This window comes from Prenolepis imparis, unplaced genomic scaffold, assembly GCF_030444845.1.
Source record: "Prenolepis imparis isolate NDT839.2.m4 unplaced genomic scaffold, iyPreImpa1.0 SCAF_13, whole genome shotgun sequence".
Taxonomy (NCBI): Eukaryota; Metazoa; Arthropoda; class Insecta; order Hymenoptera; family Formicidae; genus Prenolepis; species Prenolepis imparis.
In genome coordinates, this window is record NW_028141171.1 from 10,209,964 (window position 1) to 10,228,788 (window position 18,825).

Consider the following 18,825-nt stretch of genomic DNA (forward strand, 5'->3'; position numbering starts at 1 on the left):
CCACTTGAAGGTTAAAGTCGAACGCGCGCGCACATCGACACGCGCTCTCTTCCCCGCCCCGTGTTGCGCGATCTGAAGATTGCCAACACTGATCTAACCTCACATGAAGTAGAGTGGATGACCAACATGTCTCACTCGGTTGGTAAAACATTACTTTAATTGTCTACGAGTTTCGATAGAATTAACTAAAGATGTCGTCACCTTGACATTAAAGCAGTGCTGCCGTGAACTTCTATGAGTGTTGCATGCTCCTTAAAGAGGACGGTTTGAAATTCTTTTGAATTGTGTCCGTATTGAATAAAGGGAAGATTTTCCGATCGCTATCTAATTCTCCGAAAATTCCAGAAGTCATTAAATCGCAGTCTTTCGTTAGACACGAGGTCTTAAACACGTGCACTTGGATTTTTCTTCTGATTTCTTTTGAAAGTAAGTGTATGGTTAAGATTTTGAGATTCCGCTATTGATTGTGATCGAGTGAATTAAAGTGAGATCGAACAGAAAACGTGTGGTAGTGCTAATTCGAAGGAGGGTAAGACTTTTTGATCGTCGATCAATTGTCCATCAATTCGTTTTCAACATAATAAATTCGTGAAACAATACGTAAACCGATTCTGACAAATATATATTATAAGATGTACAGATCGAAGCTGTGGGAATTGGTTCGTTGGGACGTATTTGGTTACGATGATGAAAAAATTGTTATTGATAAGTCAGCTACCACCCCGAATGAGACAGAAATAAGCGAATCTTCGGAAACGGAAAAGCAGGCGGCATCAACTACGAAGAAATCTGCAAAGAAATCCTCGGACGATGAAACTCGAAATGGCTTTGAAGATCCTTGAGGATAAAAGCGAAGAAACCAAGAAATAATGTGCAACAAAATCAAAGAATCGAACGAGAAGCAGGTTTGGCATTAATCTCAATAAAATCAAGAATACGATTTGATAGTTCGCAACTTGTAACAAAGTTTTTGTATTCAGGTACGAGCTCGTGATGATATTGAAAAGCTGGATTTCGTCATGGTATCTCTGCCCGATGTAGAAGATTTTCGAATCAATTCGAGCAAATCTACGAGGAAAATATTATTTTGTATAATCCATCTCGTGAGAGTTCAGACAAAAAACTTTGGTAAAGAAGAAAAAGGAAAAGAAATCGACGATAAGAAAATGAAGAAGCCATCATATTTTAAGTGAGTAAATCAAATTTGCCAAAATCTTTCGATAAATTAACAATTTACGTCTCGGTTGAACAATCACGTGGAATATTGTTTCGAAAATTTTTTTCCCAGAACTGACAGAGCATATATCAACTATAAATTTATATATTACTTTAATAAGAGATATTTTCGCGAGATATTTTAATTTAATAAAAGAGATGTTCAGTTGATACTCTTTAATCAATAATCGTTCAATCAATGAGATGAATTTTATTCCTTGTCCGGTATGTTTCGCATCTATCGTTTGCGTTTTTCATGCAGGTTGTTTTTGTTATGTAACGTGTTCTGATTTGCTCCGAGCGTGTTCCCTAATGTTTAAGAATACAATAAACATTAGAGAATAAAACACACACACGAGTGTGTGTAACACGAGAAGGCAGCATTTTTTTTTTACGTAGCCGGCGCATGTCACTTGGTCGATTATCTTATCGTCTCTGAGCATTACGTCGATAATACGTCATAAGTTGTTGGTTAAGATACATAACCAAATAAGCTCCTCGTGGCAAGTGAAATCGGTCGTGTAACATGAAGATTAACCCTATACGTTCCTCGTGGTACGTGACAATCGATAGCACCATCGCATGGTTTATAGAATCTTAATCGGTGTCTTTCAAAGTCAGTAGGTCAGTTAGTCAAATCTTATGGGTCTTATGGGTGACGTTCAGTTAGGTATGATAAAGCGTTTGAGCTTGGTCCAAATCGTCCAAATATTTCGACCGAGTTTTCGGTTTCATTTTGAGTTATCTGATATATATAAAGCTTTGCGATATCATACTTTTATAACTACTGCTTGAAATTATGCAAACATGTTATATACGCAAAATTCTCTCTGAATATTCTTTATTAAATTTATTTTCAACGATATATGAAATATTATTAGAGTGTGCACACACACACACACACACACACATATATATATATATACATATATATATATATATACATATATATATATATATACATATATATATATATATATATATACACGTACATACGTATATATACACACGCATGCGCATACACAAATGTACAGGATACAATAAAGTTTATTGTATAAAGTTATTATTAAATATTATTATTAAATGAGATTGTTGATTTGACATTAAAAAAAAAGAGAGAATTGGAAAACTTGTCTAAATGAAAGTAATATATATTAAAACACAAGTAGGCCACAAATATCATCTTGATTAATAAAAATTATTATATAGCAATATTATTGTATAGTAATAATATATATGCATTTTTGTTCTCGAACTTTATTAATAACCGTTAATAACGAATCTGACAAACTTTTTGTACCAATAATTAATTATCAAATTTTGATCTAGAATGCATTTCTTGAATCTCACAATAGAACAATATATGTAAACTAATATAAGTAAACAAGTATGATTTTTAGAAGATTAAATATATATAAATCTTCCTGTACATTTTCTTGCATTAATATTAAAAGTTCATGAATTAGGTTAAAGATTTGTACACAAATTTTGAAAAGTATAGTTGACAAGAAACTTAAAAATAAGAATGTTAAAAATATTTATTGATTTTTAACATTTAAATATTGTGAGTTTATATTAGATATCTAAATAATGGATTGATAAATGATATGTATTACTTATATATTATCATCACTTCACATTATTATAAATTTGCAGACAAGATTCATCATCTTTTTAGAATATATTAATGATATTTTTAGATTCTTTTATAATAATGTCAATATTTTTATATAAAATTTGAATCTTATTTTTGAAATTACAGATATAACAAATAATAATCTTTTATTAATAATATAAATTCGTGTGTCAATAGGATTAAAAAATTGAAGTACAATTTAATTTTTTTAAGAATTCTTTAGGGGCTTTTCAGAGTTATTTGCAAGTTTGTCTAATAATATATTCTCATATCCTATTGTGGAAGCCTTGAAAATTGACAGATTCAATCTGCTTCTGAATTTTAGAATAAAATCAGTATATATCGCGATCTGAATTGTTTGAGATTTCTCATCAAGTGGCTGTCTGTCACATCCGTTCTGTCATCCCTTTACATATCTTTCCTGACGTTTTGCTTTCCTATGTTTTGCAACCGGAAGAATGCTGGTGCGTAAAAATGCGTAGAATAAATACTACGGCGACTCTCATCTCGCGAGCCAAATTCACGCATATTTCACATGTCGCCGACCGCTCTGTCTATTCACGCCGGCTTATCTCGGCGCCCGCCTTTATCTCCCTCTCCTCCATTCTCGCGCATTAGAGCATGTTCTCTCTTCGGAACTTCCGACCGCTCCCGTCCCCGGCCGAACATTGGTCGGTCGCCTCCTTACTTAGTTTTTGTCTGACGGCGCGATCGGTCGGTCGGTCCTCGAGGGCGATTAGTCGAGCGTTTTTTTCCCTTTTCTTCTCTCTCTCTCTCTCTCTCTCTCTCTCGTCTTTCTCCACTTCTATCTTTTTTTTTCTCTCTCGCCGATCCCGTCTCTCCTCTTCGGAGTCGACGCGATTCCGTTGAAGTTTGCGACTCGTCGTAGGTTTATGATGCACCCGCTGCCACGCTCGAGGATCGTCTGAACCGGGTAATCTTCAGCTACCATCTCTCTCTTACACATGTACATATATTTCCGATCCGCGTGCGTATTCCTGCTTCCACGTGCAACCGAGTCGCGCGAGATCCTTAATTTCAGGGCCGGTTTCACCATCTCTGATTAACTCAATCGGCCGATTAAACTATATCTTTGTCTCTTTTTAAGAATGTAGCTGAAAAGAGACAAAGATATAGTTTAATCGGTCGATTGAGTTAATCGGAGATGGTGAAACCGGCCCTCAATCGATTAATTGTATTGTATTAAGGCTCCTGGCTTCTTTCCAACCATGTCGAAATCGTGACGTCAGAGGCGAAAACACACGCTAAAATTTCTTAGATGCCATTTCAAAATAAAAAAATATTTCGATGAAACAGCACTTCAGATGGCTTTAGCACACTCTTAAAAAACCCCGAAAACTATCCTTTCCCCCTTTATAATCAATCAACAGCTGTAAAATGTAATATTATGAAGCCCAGTCCGTCTGGTCTTTGCACATGCGCAGTCATTCCGCATGTCAAAGTCTGATATCTCGATCATTTTACAGATGTTGATTGATTATAAAGGGAAAAGGATAGTTTTCGGGGTTTTTTAAGAGTGTGCTAAAGCCATCTGAAGTGCTGTTTAATATCGAAATATCTTTTCATTAAAAAATGGCATCTAAGAATTTTCAGCGTGTGCTTTCTCGCCTCTGACGTCACAATCCAATATGGCCGCGGTGAGCACCCAGGAGCCTTAAACTTATTTTAAAATTATATGCTATTTTTTCTAACAATTTTTTAAAAATATTACAGAAAGATAAGTTTCATATTAAAAAAAAAAAAAATTCGTAGGGAAATTATTATATATATCGGAATAAACGAAGGGACGATGTTATTTTATCAGAAAAGAAATCCGGAAATTTTTTCTGAAAGTAATTTTGAATCGAATATTTTTGGACTAGTTTTGAGATATCTGCTATTCTGTATTGTTACTGGAAATGTATAACTCAGCTCACAGGAATCTCTGAACTTTAGAACTTGATATCTGTTCGAGAATTGGCATCACGCCCAAACAAAACTCGGCCTTTTGTATATAAGCTTTTCTTGGACACATGATTTTGGACGCTGAATCATCAGGCCTATTTGGTTGATATTTATATAATTCAATGGATATTCGATATCGAGATGGCTCGGTATTGCCTTCTTATAGATATATAGATAATGAAAAAACTCACATATTTAAATTATTTTTCGATGCTCTTTTAAACATGGTTCTCTAAATCTTAAGTTGTTTAGAATAATTATAATATGTAATATATAGGTATATATATAAAATATTAACTACTAGTATGCAGCATGCGTGTGAGAAATTATTATAAGAGAATGTTTTGTAAAGTTTCGTGAGGTCTTCTGATTCTAAGAACGTATTTCGCTAATGAAGCGTAATTTCGTCCAGACACAAGGTCAAAAAAATCTTCAGGTGGTCATATACGAATATCTTGATGTCGGCGTTTGTGTTTGATAAATGTTCGACCACGTGATGTTCTTTTATATTATATACCGGCTGATGCAATAGCTCGATGTACTCATAACATAGACATAAATAATATCTATGTCTATGAATACCTTGATATGAGGATCTTTTAATAGCCTATAGAAAAAAATCAACTTTTATATATAAATCGGATTAAAAGATTATATATTTTTGTACGCATAATTCGAATAACATGGAGTTTTCTAATCTTTTAATTTTTCAACACTGAGCCTTCTTAATAAAAAGAACACTGTATACTTATATAATCTTATTAACGGCTATTTTTACACTTTCAGACGATAACAATAAGTAGTTAAAAATTATATATTTACTTTTATATGCATATGTATGTTAAAGATCGGTACACAAAGTTACCTCTAAAAAAATCTATCTGCATTAAATGATAATTTGGCATATATTGCTATTCACTTGATATATGTCCTCATGTCTTCAATATCAGCTAGTACAGTATTTAATAAATTATTTAAATAGAAAAATTATTAGTTGTTTGTAAAAAATTAATTCTTAGAGAATCTTAAACGATTCCAAAAATCTATCCAACCAATTGACAATTCTTTATAATATAATTATCAGTTTACATCTTTTATTTATTTATTAAAATTATGGATTAAATTACTGTTTGAAATAATGTTTAAAATTATTGTGTATGAAATTAATTTTTAAAGCTAAATTGAGAACATTAAATTAATTTAGCAAGTTAATCACCACGAGTTAATTGGACTTTTTCTTATTAGTGTAATATATGTACATATATATTCAAGTGTTTTTATAAGATTTATTAAATTTGGCTCTCTCTTTATAATATTTTATTACACATAATATATTATCTCGTGCAAAAATATATATATATATATATATATATATATATATATAAAAGTATAATCTCAATTTTTGCAAAAGCTGCATGAAGATTGGATAGAATTTTCTCGTGTAAAAAATAAAATAACGATAATAATTAATGAATTTTCCGAGATTTAATATCCTCGTTTTCTTTTTTGAAAAATGTGTTCTTTTCTTTAAAATAATTTACTCTATAAATAATCACTTTACTCTCTTGTCAAGATAACTCTTGCCTGCTCTTTTATCGCCAATAAACACATCTAGACATACGCGAAATATCTTTAAAATGTATATGTCGATGTACATTAATATATGTGTCTGTTGACGATATTAACATTAATTTTCATAACATTAATTTTTAATAACTGTTCAAGTTCTCGAATTTATTTGTAAATGTACTTCGTTATTTATTGTTATTGTATTTTGTTACATTTTTAAATTGCAGTTACGGGAATCTACGCAAAAAAATTATTTGTTTCAGTTTTACTTTTTTTAAAGTGCGTAAAAGAACATCACGAAAAAGTGTTTGATGATTGATACGATATAGAAAGATTATTAAATTGTTGAAGACTATTAAACGTTTGACTCGCGCGTGCGAAGACATGTATATGAAGTGTCAAGCTGAATATAAGCGAATCATGATGAATAATATACTATAAATATTGCGCAAAACTTCGGGATCGCAATTCTAAGGTTTAGAACAGTAATTCTTGTTAAAAATTTAAAGTTTAAAATTTAAAAATTTGAATTTAACAAATTTTATCATATCACGATGTTAACAGAGATATAATATAACAAAAGATACAAAAAAATCTCTTGAATGTCTAACAATATAAATATTATGCAAGGAATTTCCGTAATATAAGTTGACATATCTCATCGTCAGCAAACAATGGTATTCCAGTTGAAATGTAGTGACGGTGCACATTACTGCGGTTAAAATGTGGAAACGAGATTAATAAACTTTGCTTGAAGAGCAACATTTCGATATTTACGTATATGTATGTATATGCAATAATAAGGAAAAATGTATTGCATTAATAAGGAAAAATGTATTGCAATAATAAGGAAAAATCAATAATTGACAATAATTAATAATCAATAAATCAACTCATCAATAATTCATGGTCATTAATCTGCTAAATTAATTTAATTGTTTTCAATTTATTTTTAAAAATTAATTTGTTTATACACAATAATTTTAAACATTTCAAAAAGCAATTTAATCCATAATTTTGATAAATGAATAAAAAATGTAAACTGATAATTATATTGTATTGTATGTCAATTGAGCATTTAATTATTATTAATATAAGAGAAGCTTTGATAATTGTTTGATTATTCAAGCAGTTAATATTTGTTGATATATGTATATTTATGTCGATGTAATATCTCTTTTTTATTATTACTTCAATCGTAAAGTATATTTATATGCAATATTGACAAGCGGATAATTTGTAAGAGCAAAATAAAAATAGGTATAACATTTATTGCGATAAGGACAAACCACCCAACTTTGCTTTTTTCTCATTTTATTTGCTGCCAATATTTTGCTTATAAATTACATAACAACTGAATAACTTAAATAATTATAAATATGATTTTACCTTGAGAAAAATCCTGATTCTGCTACTTCTTGGTTCAATTATTTCAGCTGCCATCTGCCATACGCAATTTAGAAGGAAAAAATTTATAACAAATAAGCATTAAGGCTTCTGGTACCTTGTCGACCATGTCGGAATCGTGACGTCAGAGGCGAGAAAACACACGCTAAAAATTTTTAGATGCCATTTCTAAATAAAAACATATTTGCATAAAATAACACATAAGATCTCTTTAATACACTTCTAAAAAACGCCGAAAACTATCCTTTTCCCTTTATAATCAATCAACAGCTGTAAAATGTAATATTATGAGGCCCAGTCCGTCTGGTCTTTGGACATGCGCAGTCATTCCGCATGTCAAAGTCTGATATCTCGATCATTTTACGGTTGTTGATTGACTGTCAAGGGAAAAACATAGTTTTCGGCGTTTTTTAGAAGTGTATTAAAGAGATCTTAAGTGTTATTTCATGCAAATATGTTTTTATTTAGAAATGGCATCTAAGAAATCTTAACGTGTTGTTTCTCGCCTCTGACGTCACGATTCCAATATGGCCGCGGTGAGCACACAGGAGCCTTATCAAGAGACACAATCTTGCCTGTACTTATTCTTCTTTTAATCATCGAATCGGTGAATATTGCGCACTATTATTGTTAAAACAAAACAAAGAATGTATCTGCAAGTGAAACACTAATTAGAATTTGCACAGACGGAATTTATTGACAAGGATGATAAATGATTCAAAGGAAAAGACCTTTTTAGTTTTATCTGATTCCTTCATTATTTCGCTATATATTGTCAATTGAGCCTACTCGATCGCGAATCCAGCCATCGTGATTGAAATCCGATAATCTAACAATAAGATACTTTCAGCTCTCGGCGGCTTATAGATCCGCTTCGATGTTGCTACGCGTGACTTTGTGCGAGACACTACAACCGTGTCTCTTGATACCGATGTGCTAGATCGGTAGAACGTAGTTAGTTAAATGGTTAAGTTGTGCAGTCTTTGGAGCTCCATTCTCCAGCTTCAAAGACTCATCAAGCTTACATTGCAGACTTTTGTATAACGCATGATACGGTGCATCAGATATAGCATTGCATATCGTGTGTCATATGTATGTATACTCGTGCTGGATGGAAAAGTTCCGATATTTTTTCTCCTTTCGATGAAATTACTTTTATGATTTTAACATATTCGAAACTCATAAAAAAACGCTGCAATTTTTTTGACCGCACATAATATATGCATTTATATTTTTATATTTTTTACACACCTGATCGAAATCTATTTAAAAAAGGAGCGCACATTTCCAAGTTTATAATTAAAATATAAAAACTATCGTCGAACATATTAACAAGTGCAAAAATATAGCGAAAAAGAAATATTTTTTTTATATAAATCATATTTTTCAAGACTTGAGATACATCAATATATCCGTCAAATTATTCATTATTTAGAATTATTACATTTTTTTGCCTAAAATTGTAAACTCTTAAGTAAACTTCTTAAAGAATTACACTTTAATCTATAGACATACATATAAATTTTTTTCAATAAAACAAAAAGTTCCAAAAATTCTGAGATGTTAGTATTTAAATATTTAAAAATCAGAAGAATGTAAGGAGATTATAAAATCAATTTCTTGTATCAATTTAGTATGGGCTATATCAGATGACTTATATATTATTTAAATTAAAATTAGACAGAATACTGTTAGGCTCTGATAATAAAATTAATTGAGAATAGAAAGGGCTAAATAAGAGCTAAGCGCTGTAGACGGTGCGCAAGTCTTTTAGTTATATAAACTTTTTTTTTTTTTTTTTTATTAATGAACGTTTCGATCACCATTTCGGATCATCCTCAGCATCTACAAGTATTTAATTAGGATAAAATGTGATATAATATTGTTGACAAGCGACATTTGATACAATGTGACACGATTTTTTCAAGGCACTTATACTTTTTTATCCCGACCCACCATTCTTGAGCGCTATGACGCAACTGATTTTAATTTATAAGATTACATTACCAGTGACTTTGTGCGACGCGAATGTAAACAATTAGGTTAATGATAAACAATATGTGTTGTTTAGATTTTCGGAAGGTTGTTAATTATAGGGAGATGCGCAATGTTGAGGTTGTCTGTGTCCGTTTGACAATTTAAACTGTTTTTTTGTCTTTGTATAAAAATCATTTCCGATATTAGCCGTTTTTTAAATTCGTTTTCTCATCAAGTATCTCCACTTCATCCCATGCAAATCCATGGCCGATCATCCTATCGTCTGTGATTACCGAGCTCTGTGTAGTGTTTTTATTGATATGATTCCGATGTTCGGCAATTCTAGTTTTTAGTAGTCGTTTTGTTTGTCCTACATATAAAGCGTTGCAATCTTTACATTTTTTGACTTTGTTAAACGATATTTCGGGTATAGTATAGTTAAATTCATGAAAGATTGGATAAATTGTCAAGAAACAATTACAAAATTGCGACTGCGTTTCTTAAAAAATGTATCAGATCGAACATAACTTTACCACAACTTAAACCGCTTTATATGCTATGATGCTAATTTACATAACAAATTATCTCAAATCTAGATTCCAATTAATTCTTAAACGGTTTAATAACAGCATGATAATGAATACTGTTATCAAGCGCTGTAGACGGTGCGCAAGTCTTTTAGTTATATAAACTTTTTTTTTATTATGTAAGCTTCATAATAAAAAATGAACCAATAATCCGATGATATAATCTGATAATATCTAATAATCTTTTAATAATATTTTTATCTGAAGTTTACAGATATCTTTTGAAGAAGCGGCGTCAATAATAATCAACGAATATAATTATCGATAACAATGACGATTGCTGAGGGAGCCGATCACGGCGACGTCGGCGGCTTTGCTCCAGAAAACAATGCCGCCGCGTCAATCCGAATCGACATCATCGATTGCACAGCCGCGAATGATCCAATCGGCCCGACGAGCCACGTGCAGCCTCGTCAGATCGACCCCGACAGTTCCGATTCGAGTGAGGGCAACCCCCTTTTGGCCGAGAGCGCGGCAGTGACGATCGATGAGTCGATCGGGAAGCCGAGAAGGATGCACAAAGCAGAGGACACGATGAACGCGGTACGTCGAAAGGAGCCCGACGAGGATTTCGTGAGCGAGCCGACCAACATGATCGTTGGACCACCCGATGGTGGTCTCAGGGCCTGGATGGTCATGATCGGTAGCTTCACGATCAACGGCGTGCTCTTCAGCATCATCAACACGTATTCCCTCATCTATCCGGAGCTGCAGAAGCGACTCACGGAGGCTGGTGAGACTGAAGTGTCCTCCAAAGCAGGTACGATGTAGATTGATGCATTTGATGCAATATTAACTTTAAGAATAATATTGATAATAATGTATTATCTTTTCTCGTTTTTTTTCTCTTTTGCAAGGATGAATAATTGATGAGTCAAATTACTGTTTAATTTAATTTTTATTGCGAATCTTAAAATTTTAGTTTTTCAAACGCTATAAATATATAATAATGCATTGTTCGTTCTCTTCTATAGTTTAATCTTTTATAATAAGGACGAATCTTAATTATAATTTCTTATATAAGGGTGAACCACATTATACATGTTTAATTACAACATTCTGTTTTTGTACGCTTTGAAAAGACTTAATTAATTATTTAATGGGAAAAACTATTCTTCGAAAAATTAATCTCGGAATTATAAAAAAATTGTACAAACATATACACATACATGCGCGCGCGTATTCTTAAGACATTAAAATTGTTAGTTATTAGAATTATTACTTATTGGAAATATCCTATTGGTTTTACTTTGCTACATTATTTGCTTAGATTTATGATAATTATTTATCGCTCTCAATCAAATCAAAGTGTTTATTCAATGATAAGTCATCACAAATATGCTTAGCTCCAATAAAAATGTCTGTGATTTGTGATTTAATAATAAATTCGAACAATTATGACAGTGTTTTTATTAAATTATGTCATATTGAGTGTGTCATAATTTTTACATGACAATGTTTCGATTGTTTTGGGTATTTATATTCAATATTTGAATATTTAATTCTTGAATTATAAATGCAATTGATAATATATTGGATAAATATTTTTTGTTATTCGATAACAGTCGATTAACATATTTCAAAGCTCAAACAATTATTTAAAATCGCAACACAGTTATATGCAGAATTTCATAATTTTGAGTTGTAAATAAATCCAGTCAAATATATCGTATAATACAAGAATGCGTGCATGAATGTGTAATGTATGTGTTTCGAGGTTTAAAAAATAATTCTAATCATACATGTTTGTGTATGTATATGTATTAATTCAGATATCACGTTCGAGAATTGACAATTGACAATTTATGTCGTCGGCGGGGACTTAATTATATCTCATAATTATATCGCAGTTTTTTGAACCGATGGCGCGTGGATAGTCGAGGGGACATGTGGTTCGATGAACTTCATTATCTGAATACTTTACGCTTGTAGATCCATTTGTCTATTTCGATAATGTTATATCGATTACACGGAGTAATGTCTTATTATTATTATTATTATTATTATTATAGATTAATTATATAATATGCTTGCTTTTTTCTCTTTTTCATGTTTAAATCTACTCAAACTGTACCGCGAAAGGAAGAATCATTCGTTACATAAATTAAAGTCTATCGACGAGATTAATTGTTTATATAGGTACTGGTAAATGCCCTTAAAGGTCTAGGATCTAAATTGTCCGACAATTAGATACTCATTTATAGTAATAGAGGTTAATTCGTACTACTTGCTGATGTGCTGCTTAAACAACTTAATCGGTCTCATGTCGAAAAAAAAAAATTAATTCATAAAATGCCGACCTAGATACGCGCTATTAATTTGCAACGTGCATCCTATCGTTCGTCGCGATCTCTAATTGACATAATCGTTTACTCGTCCATTATTGCCGGATGTTTATTGTCTCAGAATATCAGCCTTTAATTATTTATGAAATATGATAAGAGACATCGACGTAAGAGTATAATTTATGTAAAAATGCAAAGTTCACAGATAAGATAATAACAATGTCAACATTATTGAAAGAAATGCGATGATTTACCTTGACGTTTTTTTTACCGAAAAATTATCTCCTAAATTAACCCCAGACGACTCATTATCTGTTAATTAATTCGAAATGAAATGTGATTTTAGCTTTGGTTGGCTCGTTAACTATCGGAATCACATTCTTCCTGTCGCCGATCGCCGGTATGTTGACGGATAAATTCGGCATTCAAATAACCACCTTTGTAGGGGGTGCAATCGCATCTGTTGGCCTGCTTCTTTCCTCGTTATTAACGGATAAGGTAATAAAAAAAAAGATACTCTGATTAATTTTTCCTCATCTTGTGATTTTCACAACTTGTAATTCGTTCACAAAAAGGAAATGTACATTCCGCTTTACGTTTTATCAGGTGGAACTGCTCTATTTAACATACGGCGTTATGTACGGATTTGGTGCGAGTCTCGCTTACACCCCGAGTCTGGCGATATTGGGTCACTACTTCAAAAAGTACCTAGGCCTGGTGAACGGCATCGTCACAGCCGGAAGTTCCGTATTCACGACGCTTATTCCAACTTTGATGGAGTACCTGTTACGGCGTTTAGGTCTGGAAGGAACACTGAGAAGCCTAGCCGGTCTCACAGCCATCGTCATGGCTTGCGCGATTCTTTTCAAGCCGATACCACGTAAGCTTCCTTCAAAATTCGTGATTGATTTTGAGGATTGTCATATTTCTGTAAAACTTGTAAAAAATGATTTATCTTTAGTTGCTTTTAAAATTAAATATGTGCGCGAAACAGATTTTATATTATAATGCGATATTGTACAATTTTTATTATATTTATAATATATTAATTAAATATATTAAATATATTAAATTTATTAAAATTAAATATATTAAAATTTATAATTTATTATTAACTATAATGAGTGTAATGAGAATAAGAGAATCAGCAAACATTTTCTTTTCAGTGACTGCGCCACAGGAAGATGAATCACAAAAGAAGACAAAATCGTTAAGAAATAATCTAAAGGAATTCGTAAACGTATCTATTTGGAAGAAAAAACGATATGTTGTGTGGGCTGTCTCTATTCCTCTTGCTCTTTTTGGGTGAGTTGATTGTTCGCATAATCATTATGCTTATAGTCCCAATTACGTCACGATGTAAATGATGAAGCACGTTCTCGGTTTATCGCGGTTTATCGCGGTTCATGATATATAAATAACATCTCAAGTTGTGAAGATCAAACCCAAATAGATAATCCCAATACATTTCTACAATCACAAACTATGTATCGCTGTTCGATTACTTTCGTCTGCAAAATGATATTTTAAATAGTTATCAACTTCGTTAATTAATAATCTTTCCAGAACTTTGTCCTTTTATGAATATTATTTATTTTCTATCGCACCACATCATATTCTTTTTCATTTAATTAAAGAGCTTGACTTTCTATATTGATCTATATTTTACAGATATTAAAACTATCGATTATGTGTTTTATTGCAGATATTTTGTGCCGTATGTCCACATAGGAAAATTCGTGTCTATGACATTCAAGGACGCCGATAGCAAACTACCGGTTATGTGCATCGGTATCACCTCCGGTATCGGCCGTTTAGTTTTCGGTTACATTGCTGACTTGCCGAAAGTGAACCGAATCTTGTTACAGCAAGTAAGATATAAGTGAAAAATTATTCTACGCTACACTTTTCTTTTTTCGTTAGATCGACATTTGATAAGAAACTCTTGTTTCCTTTTTTTAGATATCATTTGTAAGTATCGGCATCCTCACGATGCTTCTTCCAGTCACTAAATCCTTCTTCGTGCTCCTGGCTATCTCGTTAGGCATGGGACTATTCGATGGATGCTTTATATCATTACTTGGACCGATCGTGTTTGATATCTGTGGTCGCAGCGGCGCTACTCAGGCCATTGGCTTTCTTTTAGGAATGTGCTCTATACCTTTAACAGTTGGTCCACCAATCGCGGGACTTCTGTACGATCATACTGGTAATGTTCTTAATAAGAATCATTTTTTCTGCAATTTTATATTATACAGTTTTTTTTTTCAAAAATGAATAATTAATAAATAAATAAATTATGTTATATAATTCCAGGTACCTACGATCTGCCTTTCCTGTTAGCCGGCATTCCTCCGATAGTGGGTGCGTTATCAATGTTCTTAATAAGGTGCGTTAAAGATGATGGCAGTTCAAATGATTCTTCGGTTCCGGAGAACGCTTCGAGGAAAACGGATTGCCAGAATGGTTGGTAGAACAGGTACCTGTATATCATCAACAATAATCATTTTTAATATGCTGTGTTTCATGTTATAATTGTAATAGCCAGAACAAGGAGATTTATCGTTTGTATGTCATTAGATTATCGTTTTTGATTGAAGAACGCTTTGTTTTAGAATATTGGATGTATCATATAAGATATTTTTCTTATAACAAAATAGTATTATCAAATTTGTTTTTTTCCAATTGTGCGTATTAACAATAGCTAAGAATATGTTGCTTTCGCCGTACGCTTCTCGATATTTAATTATATCCTATATCAAATTTCCTTTGCAATTATTAAATTTGTAGGGAAGATGAGGGAAAATGATTCCTCACCGACCTTCATTGTAGAGCAGAAATACGAGTTGGCAGTGCAAGATAGGCATAGACAGATGTACAAAAATCTGCAACCGTCTCATCGCGTCAAACAGGCTGCATTGCAAAAATGCTTGACACATGATAGACATAAGGACGGCGATTACTATAAGTATTCGGAGAGCGTACCTTTGCTTCATAGAGAAAAAAATTCACGATGTTTAACCACAAATATCTTTAAACGATCATCGACACTTGTCACGTTCTGAATTCGCGTCTTGACATCGGCATCATTCTTTCACTGTGGCATTTCATTACTCGTTATTCATTGGTTAAATGAAAATGAAAATGCAATTTGTTGAGAGAAATATTTCTTTTTATACTACCATATTTTTTATGTAGGATGAGAGAGTACGAATACACAATGTATATATGTTGTGTGTATGTATGCATGCATGTGAGGGATATGTGTATATTATTAATTTTTACTGGATATATATGTATCGATTCATTTTTCTTTTTTTTTATTATGATGATTATTAATATTTTAATAATTATATTTTGGCTATATCAAATTTGTTAATCTCGCTCTCTGAGAGATGTCAATTACATACTATTATATAACTTGTGTGTAGCATGTTCATATTCATATCAAAATATGTATCTAGTTTTGGAAAAATGTACTTATCAAAATGATCAATTTAATCAATTACAAGACAAAACAGCGCAATATTAAATATTAAAGAAAGAAAAAAGTATATTTATGACTTAAATCATATCTTTAAAACTATATATCTGATTCAAAAGAAGCTATTTTATACAAGTGCATACACAATAATTATCTCAATAATTAAGAATTTAAAGGCTCTTTCTATATTAAATATAAATTAAGTATTACATAGGCTATAGTAGAGATTATTCCGAAAAAAGTCTTGGCAGTGTACCAAGCAATATTCGTGCTCCGTGCACAATTATTTGATTCCAACGAAAACTTAATTTTCGTTGGAATCAACGCACCGAAATCCGCGTACGTGCTCCTATAGCCTATGTAATACTTAATTTATATCTCAATAATTGTTATCTCAATTAGAAGTGCCTAGTAAAAGTAAGAATGCGATTATAGCAAAACGAAAGAATTTACTACTTAATAATTTAGTAGGAATACTAGTGATACTATTCAATATTAAATTTTTTTGTAGAAGCAACAAGAAAATGAATAACTCTCTCTTTCTACAGAAAGAAATAAAATAATGCTAATAGTACTAAATTTATAGATAGAGACATTAGATTGTCTCAATATTTTAATATTCGAATGGTATCTTCGTAATATTACAGGATTTAAATTATAAATATTGTAATCAGCATAAATTGGATTAATAATGCACAATATTTTTGTTGATACAACGCTTTTCACAAATTTATATATTTAATTACAAAAATATGATAAAATGAACATTTGAAGATATGTTTTTATTTTATATTACACGAAAAATTTTGACCCGATTTTGTGCATTATTAATTAAAATTTAATTCCGAATTAAATTTGTAACATGTATAAGTTATGAGATTCATAGCTTGAAACAATTGTAAATTTTATTAATATCAAATCTCTTTTTTTCAATCAAACATAGCATTTATTTTTTATCTTTAATGCATTATGTAAATTTTATCACAATTATATAATTAATTGTTATATTATTGCTCCGAGATTGTTATTTGTGCCATAAATGATTTATTTTATTACGAATTTAAGCATATTTTAATATGTGTTTATAATTCGCAAAAATACTATTTTTTTGCAAAATAATGGTTTAATGTCAAAGCATTTAATTAATAGGTTAATTTTTATTGAAATATGTTGTCATAATTAATTTTTAATTAATTAACGATAGGATAGATAATTGTATGTACATAAATAGAAGATGAGCTACGTCTCACACACACATAACATACATATACAATGTTCATTATTTTATAAATAAAATATATAAAATATGAAAAAAAATATAAATGTATATTAACAATTACAATTTTAAGACTTTTAATTAATTTTTATTATAAAGAACTAGAAAAGAGAGGCCTAATGGGACGTATCCAAAAATATCACATGGTGAGGTCTGGCCATCTTTAGAGCATGCTTATCAGTGTTCAGTGTCAGTGCTCAATAGTTTGACGTATGACGTATACCGTAATGTCACAGCCGTTGTATCATTCATTGCAATAGATAAAAATATCTTTTAGGAAATCAATTATTGTACCATCAACATGCCTGTAAGTTTTTGCAGTAATATTTTGCTTTAATAAAACGAGCAATGCATGTTAAATATAATTGTTGAGGGCGTTACCCGAGTAACATAACCATAGTGCAATGTTATTTACTTCTTCCCAGTTTAAATTTTTCCATTAATTTCTATCTACAATGTTAACATTTACATTAAATATTTCGAAAATTATCTGTATAGATTTTACGAAGTATATTTGATAAATAATACATATGCAGAGATTAATTACTGTAGTGAAAGTGTGTTGTATACTATGATTTAATGAATTTGATAATGAATTAGTCACACAACTAACACAATTATATAATTCAGAACTTTTTATTTACATATTATTCATATCTTAGGCCTATCATTCAAGCTTCACGAAAAGCGATGGCACAATCGGAAACATGGCACTGTTACCAATCAAGACCACATTCAGAGGTCCTGCGCCTCCTTTTAACAACAAAGAACAGGATATAATCGATGAGGCATTATACTTCTTTAAAGCAAATGTATTTTTTAGGACATACGAGATTAAGGTAATGCTTTATATCACGAAATAATAACATTTTGCATTATATTGTAAAATAAAACAACTATATATATTAAACTGTCTTTTTGCAGAGCGAGGCTGATAGAGTTTTAATCTACATTACTCTATTTATCACCGAATGCTTGAAGAAATTACAAAAATGTGCGACGCAACCACAAGCTACGAATGAAATGTTTTCTCTTGCTATCTCCAAATTTGATATCCCTGGTGATTCTGGTTTTCCTCTGAATTCTGTATATGCCAAACCAAGCAGTCCTGCTGATATTGGCAAGTATCGATGGAACACTATGGAATAATTCAAGAATAATACTTTCTTATATTTTTAACTAATAAAATATTTTTTGTAATTTTATAGATCTTATGAGACAGTATCTTTATCAAATCAGACAAGAAACAGCTGCTAGGCTTGTTGAAAAAGTATATGGCGAGGATGGAAAACCAAGTAAATGGTGGCTCTGTTTCGCAAAAAAGAAGTTCATGGACAAATCATTATCTGGACCCGGGCAATGAATTATTTTTTTGAAAAAATGCGCGCGTATAATCAATAAATAACCTATTTAGAAAAACTTCA

The 18,825-nt window shown here is 31.4% G+C and overlaps 2 protein-coding genes and 1 long non-coding RNA gene across 9 annotated transcripts; 2 read left to right on the forward strand and 1 right to left on the reverse strand.

Moving 5' to 3' along the window:
- Positions 1-8: 8 nt before the first annotated feature.
- On the forward strand, positions 9-15,995 carry Kar (monocarboxylate transporter 10-like protein kar). Of its 7 annotated transcripts, XM_083053128.1 has the most exons (11): positions 9-138; positions 633-905; positions 981-1,189; positions 10,564-11,116; positions 12,988-13,139; positions 13,248-13,521; positions 13,808-13,946; positions 14,347-14,512; positions 14,604-14,850; positions 14,958-15,107; positions 15,432-15,995. In XM_083053128.1, exons 4-11 carry the CDS (start codon positions 10,627-10,629, stop codon positions 15,704-15,706), a joined length of 1,893 nt encoding a protein of 630 aa, XP_082909254.1. In that variant the 5' UTR covers positions 9-138; positions 633-905; positions 981-1,189; positions 10,564-10,626; the 3' UTR covers positions 15,707-15,995. The 7 variants fall into 7 exon arrangements, with proteins under 7 accessions (XP_082909254.1, XP_082909252.1, XP_082909259.1 ...); XM_083053126.1 differs by lacking the exon at positions 9-138 and having other exon boundaries at positions 395-905; XM_083053133.1 differs by lacking the exon at positions 9-138 and having other exon boundaries at positions 395-905; positions 14,958-15,120; positions 15,432-15,571.
- LOC145944667 (uncharacterized) lies at positions 4,446-9,132 on the reverse strand. The gene is made up of 4 exons (XR_014426717.1): positions 8,524-9,132; positions 8,368-8,445; positions 7,775-7,828; positions 4,446-5,423 (listed from the first exon to the last, which is right to left on the reverse strand). It is a non-coding gene; the product is annotated as an uncharacterized LOC145944667 (long non-coding RNA).
- Positions 15,996-17,528: 1,533 nt separating the features above from the next.
- Arpc3a (Actin-related protein 2/3 complex, subunit 3A) lies at positions 17,529-18,825 on the forward strand. The gene is made up of 4 exons (XM_083053184.1): positions 17,529-17,708; positions 18,064-18,240; positions 18,326-18,521; positions 18,610-18,825. Exons 1-4 carry the CDS (start codon positions 17,703-17,705, stop codon positions 18,762-18,764), a joined length of 534 nt encoding a protein of 177 aa, XP_082909310.1. The 5' UTR covers positions 17,529-17,702; the 3' UTR covers positions 18,765-18,825.

Coding starts and splice junctions, on each gene's coding strand:
- Kar (XM_083053128.1), top strand. CDS start 10,627: ATGACGATTGCTGAGGGAGCCGATCACGGCGACGTCGGCGGCTTTGCT. Junction 11,117..12,987: donor TGAAGTGTCCTCCAAAGCAG/GTACGATGTAGA, acceptor ATGTGATTTTAG/CTTTGGTTGGCTCGTTAACT. Junction 15,108..15,431: donor GAAAACGGATTGCCAGAATG/GTTGGTAGAACA, acceptor TTAAATTTGTAG/GGAAGATGAGGGAAAATGAT.
- Arpc3a (XM_083053184.1), top strand. Junction 18,241..18,325: donor TTAGGACATACGAGATTAAG/GTAATGCTTTAT, acceptor GTCTTTTTGCAG/AGCGAGGCTGATAGAGTTTT. Junction 18,522..18,609: donor AAGCAGTCCTGCTGATATTG/GCAAGTATCGAT, acceptor GTAATTTTATAG/ATCTTATGAGACAGTATCTT.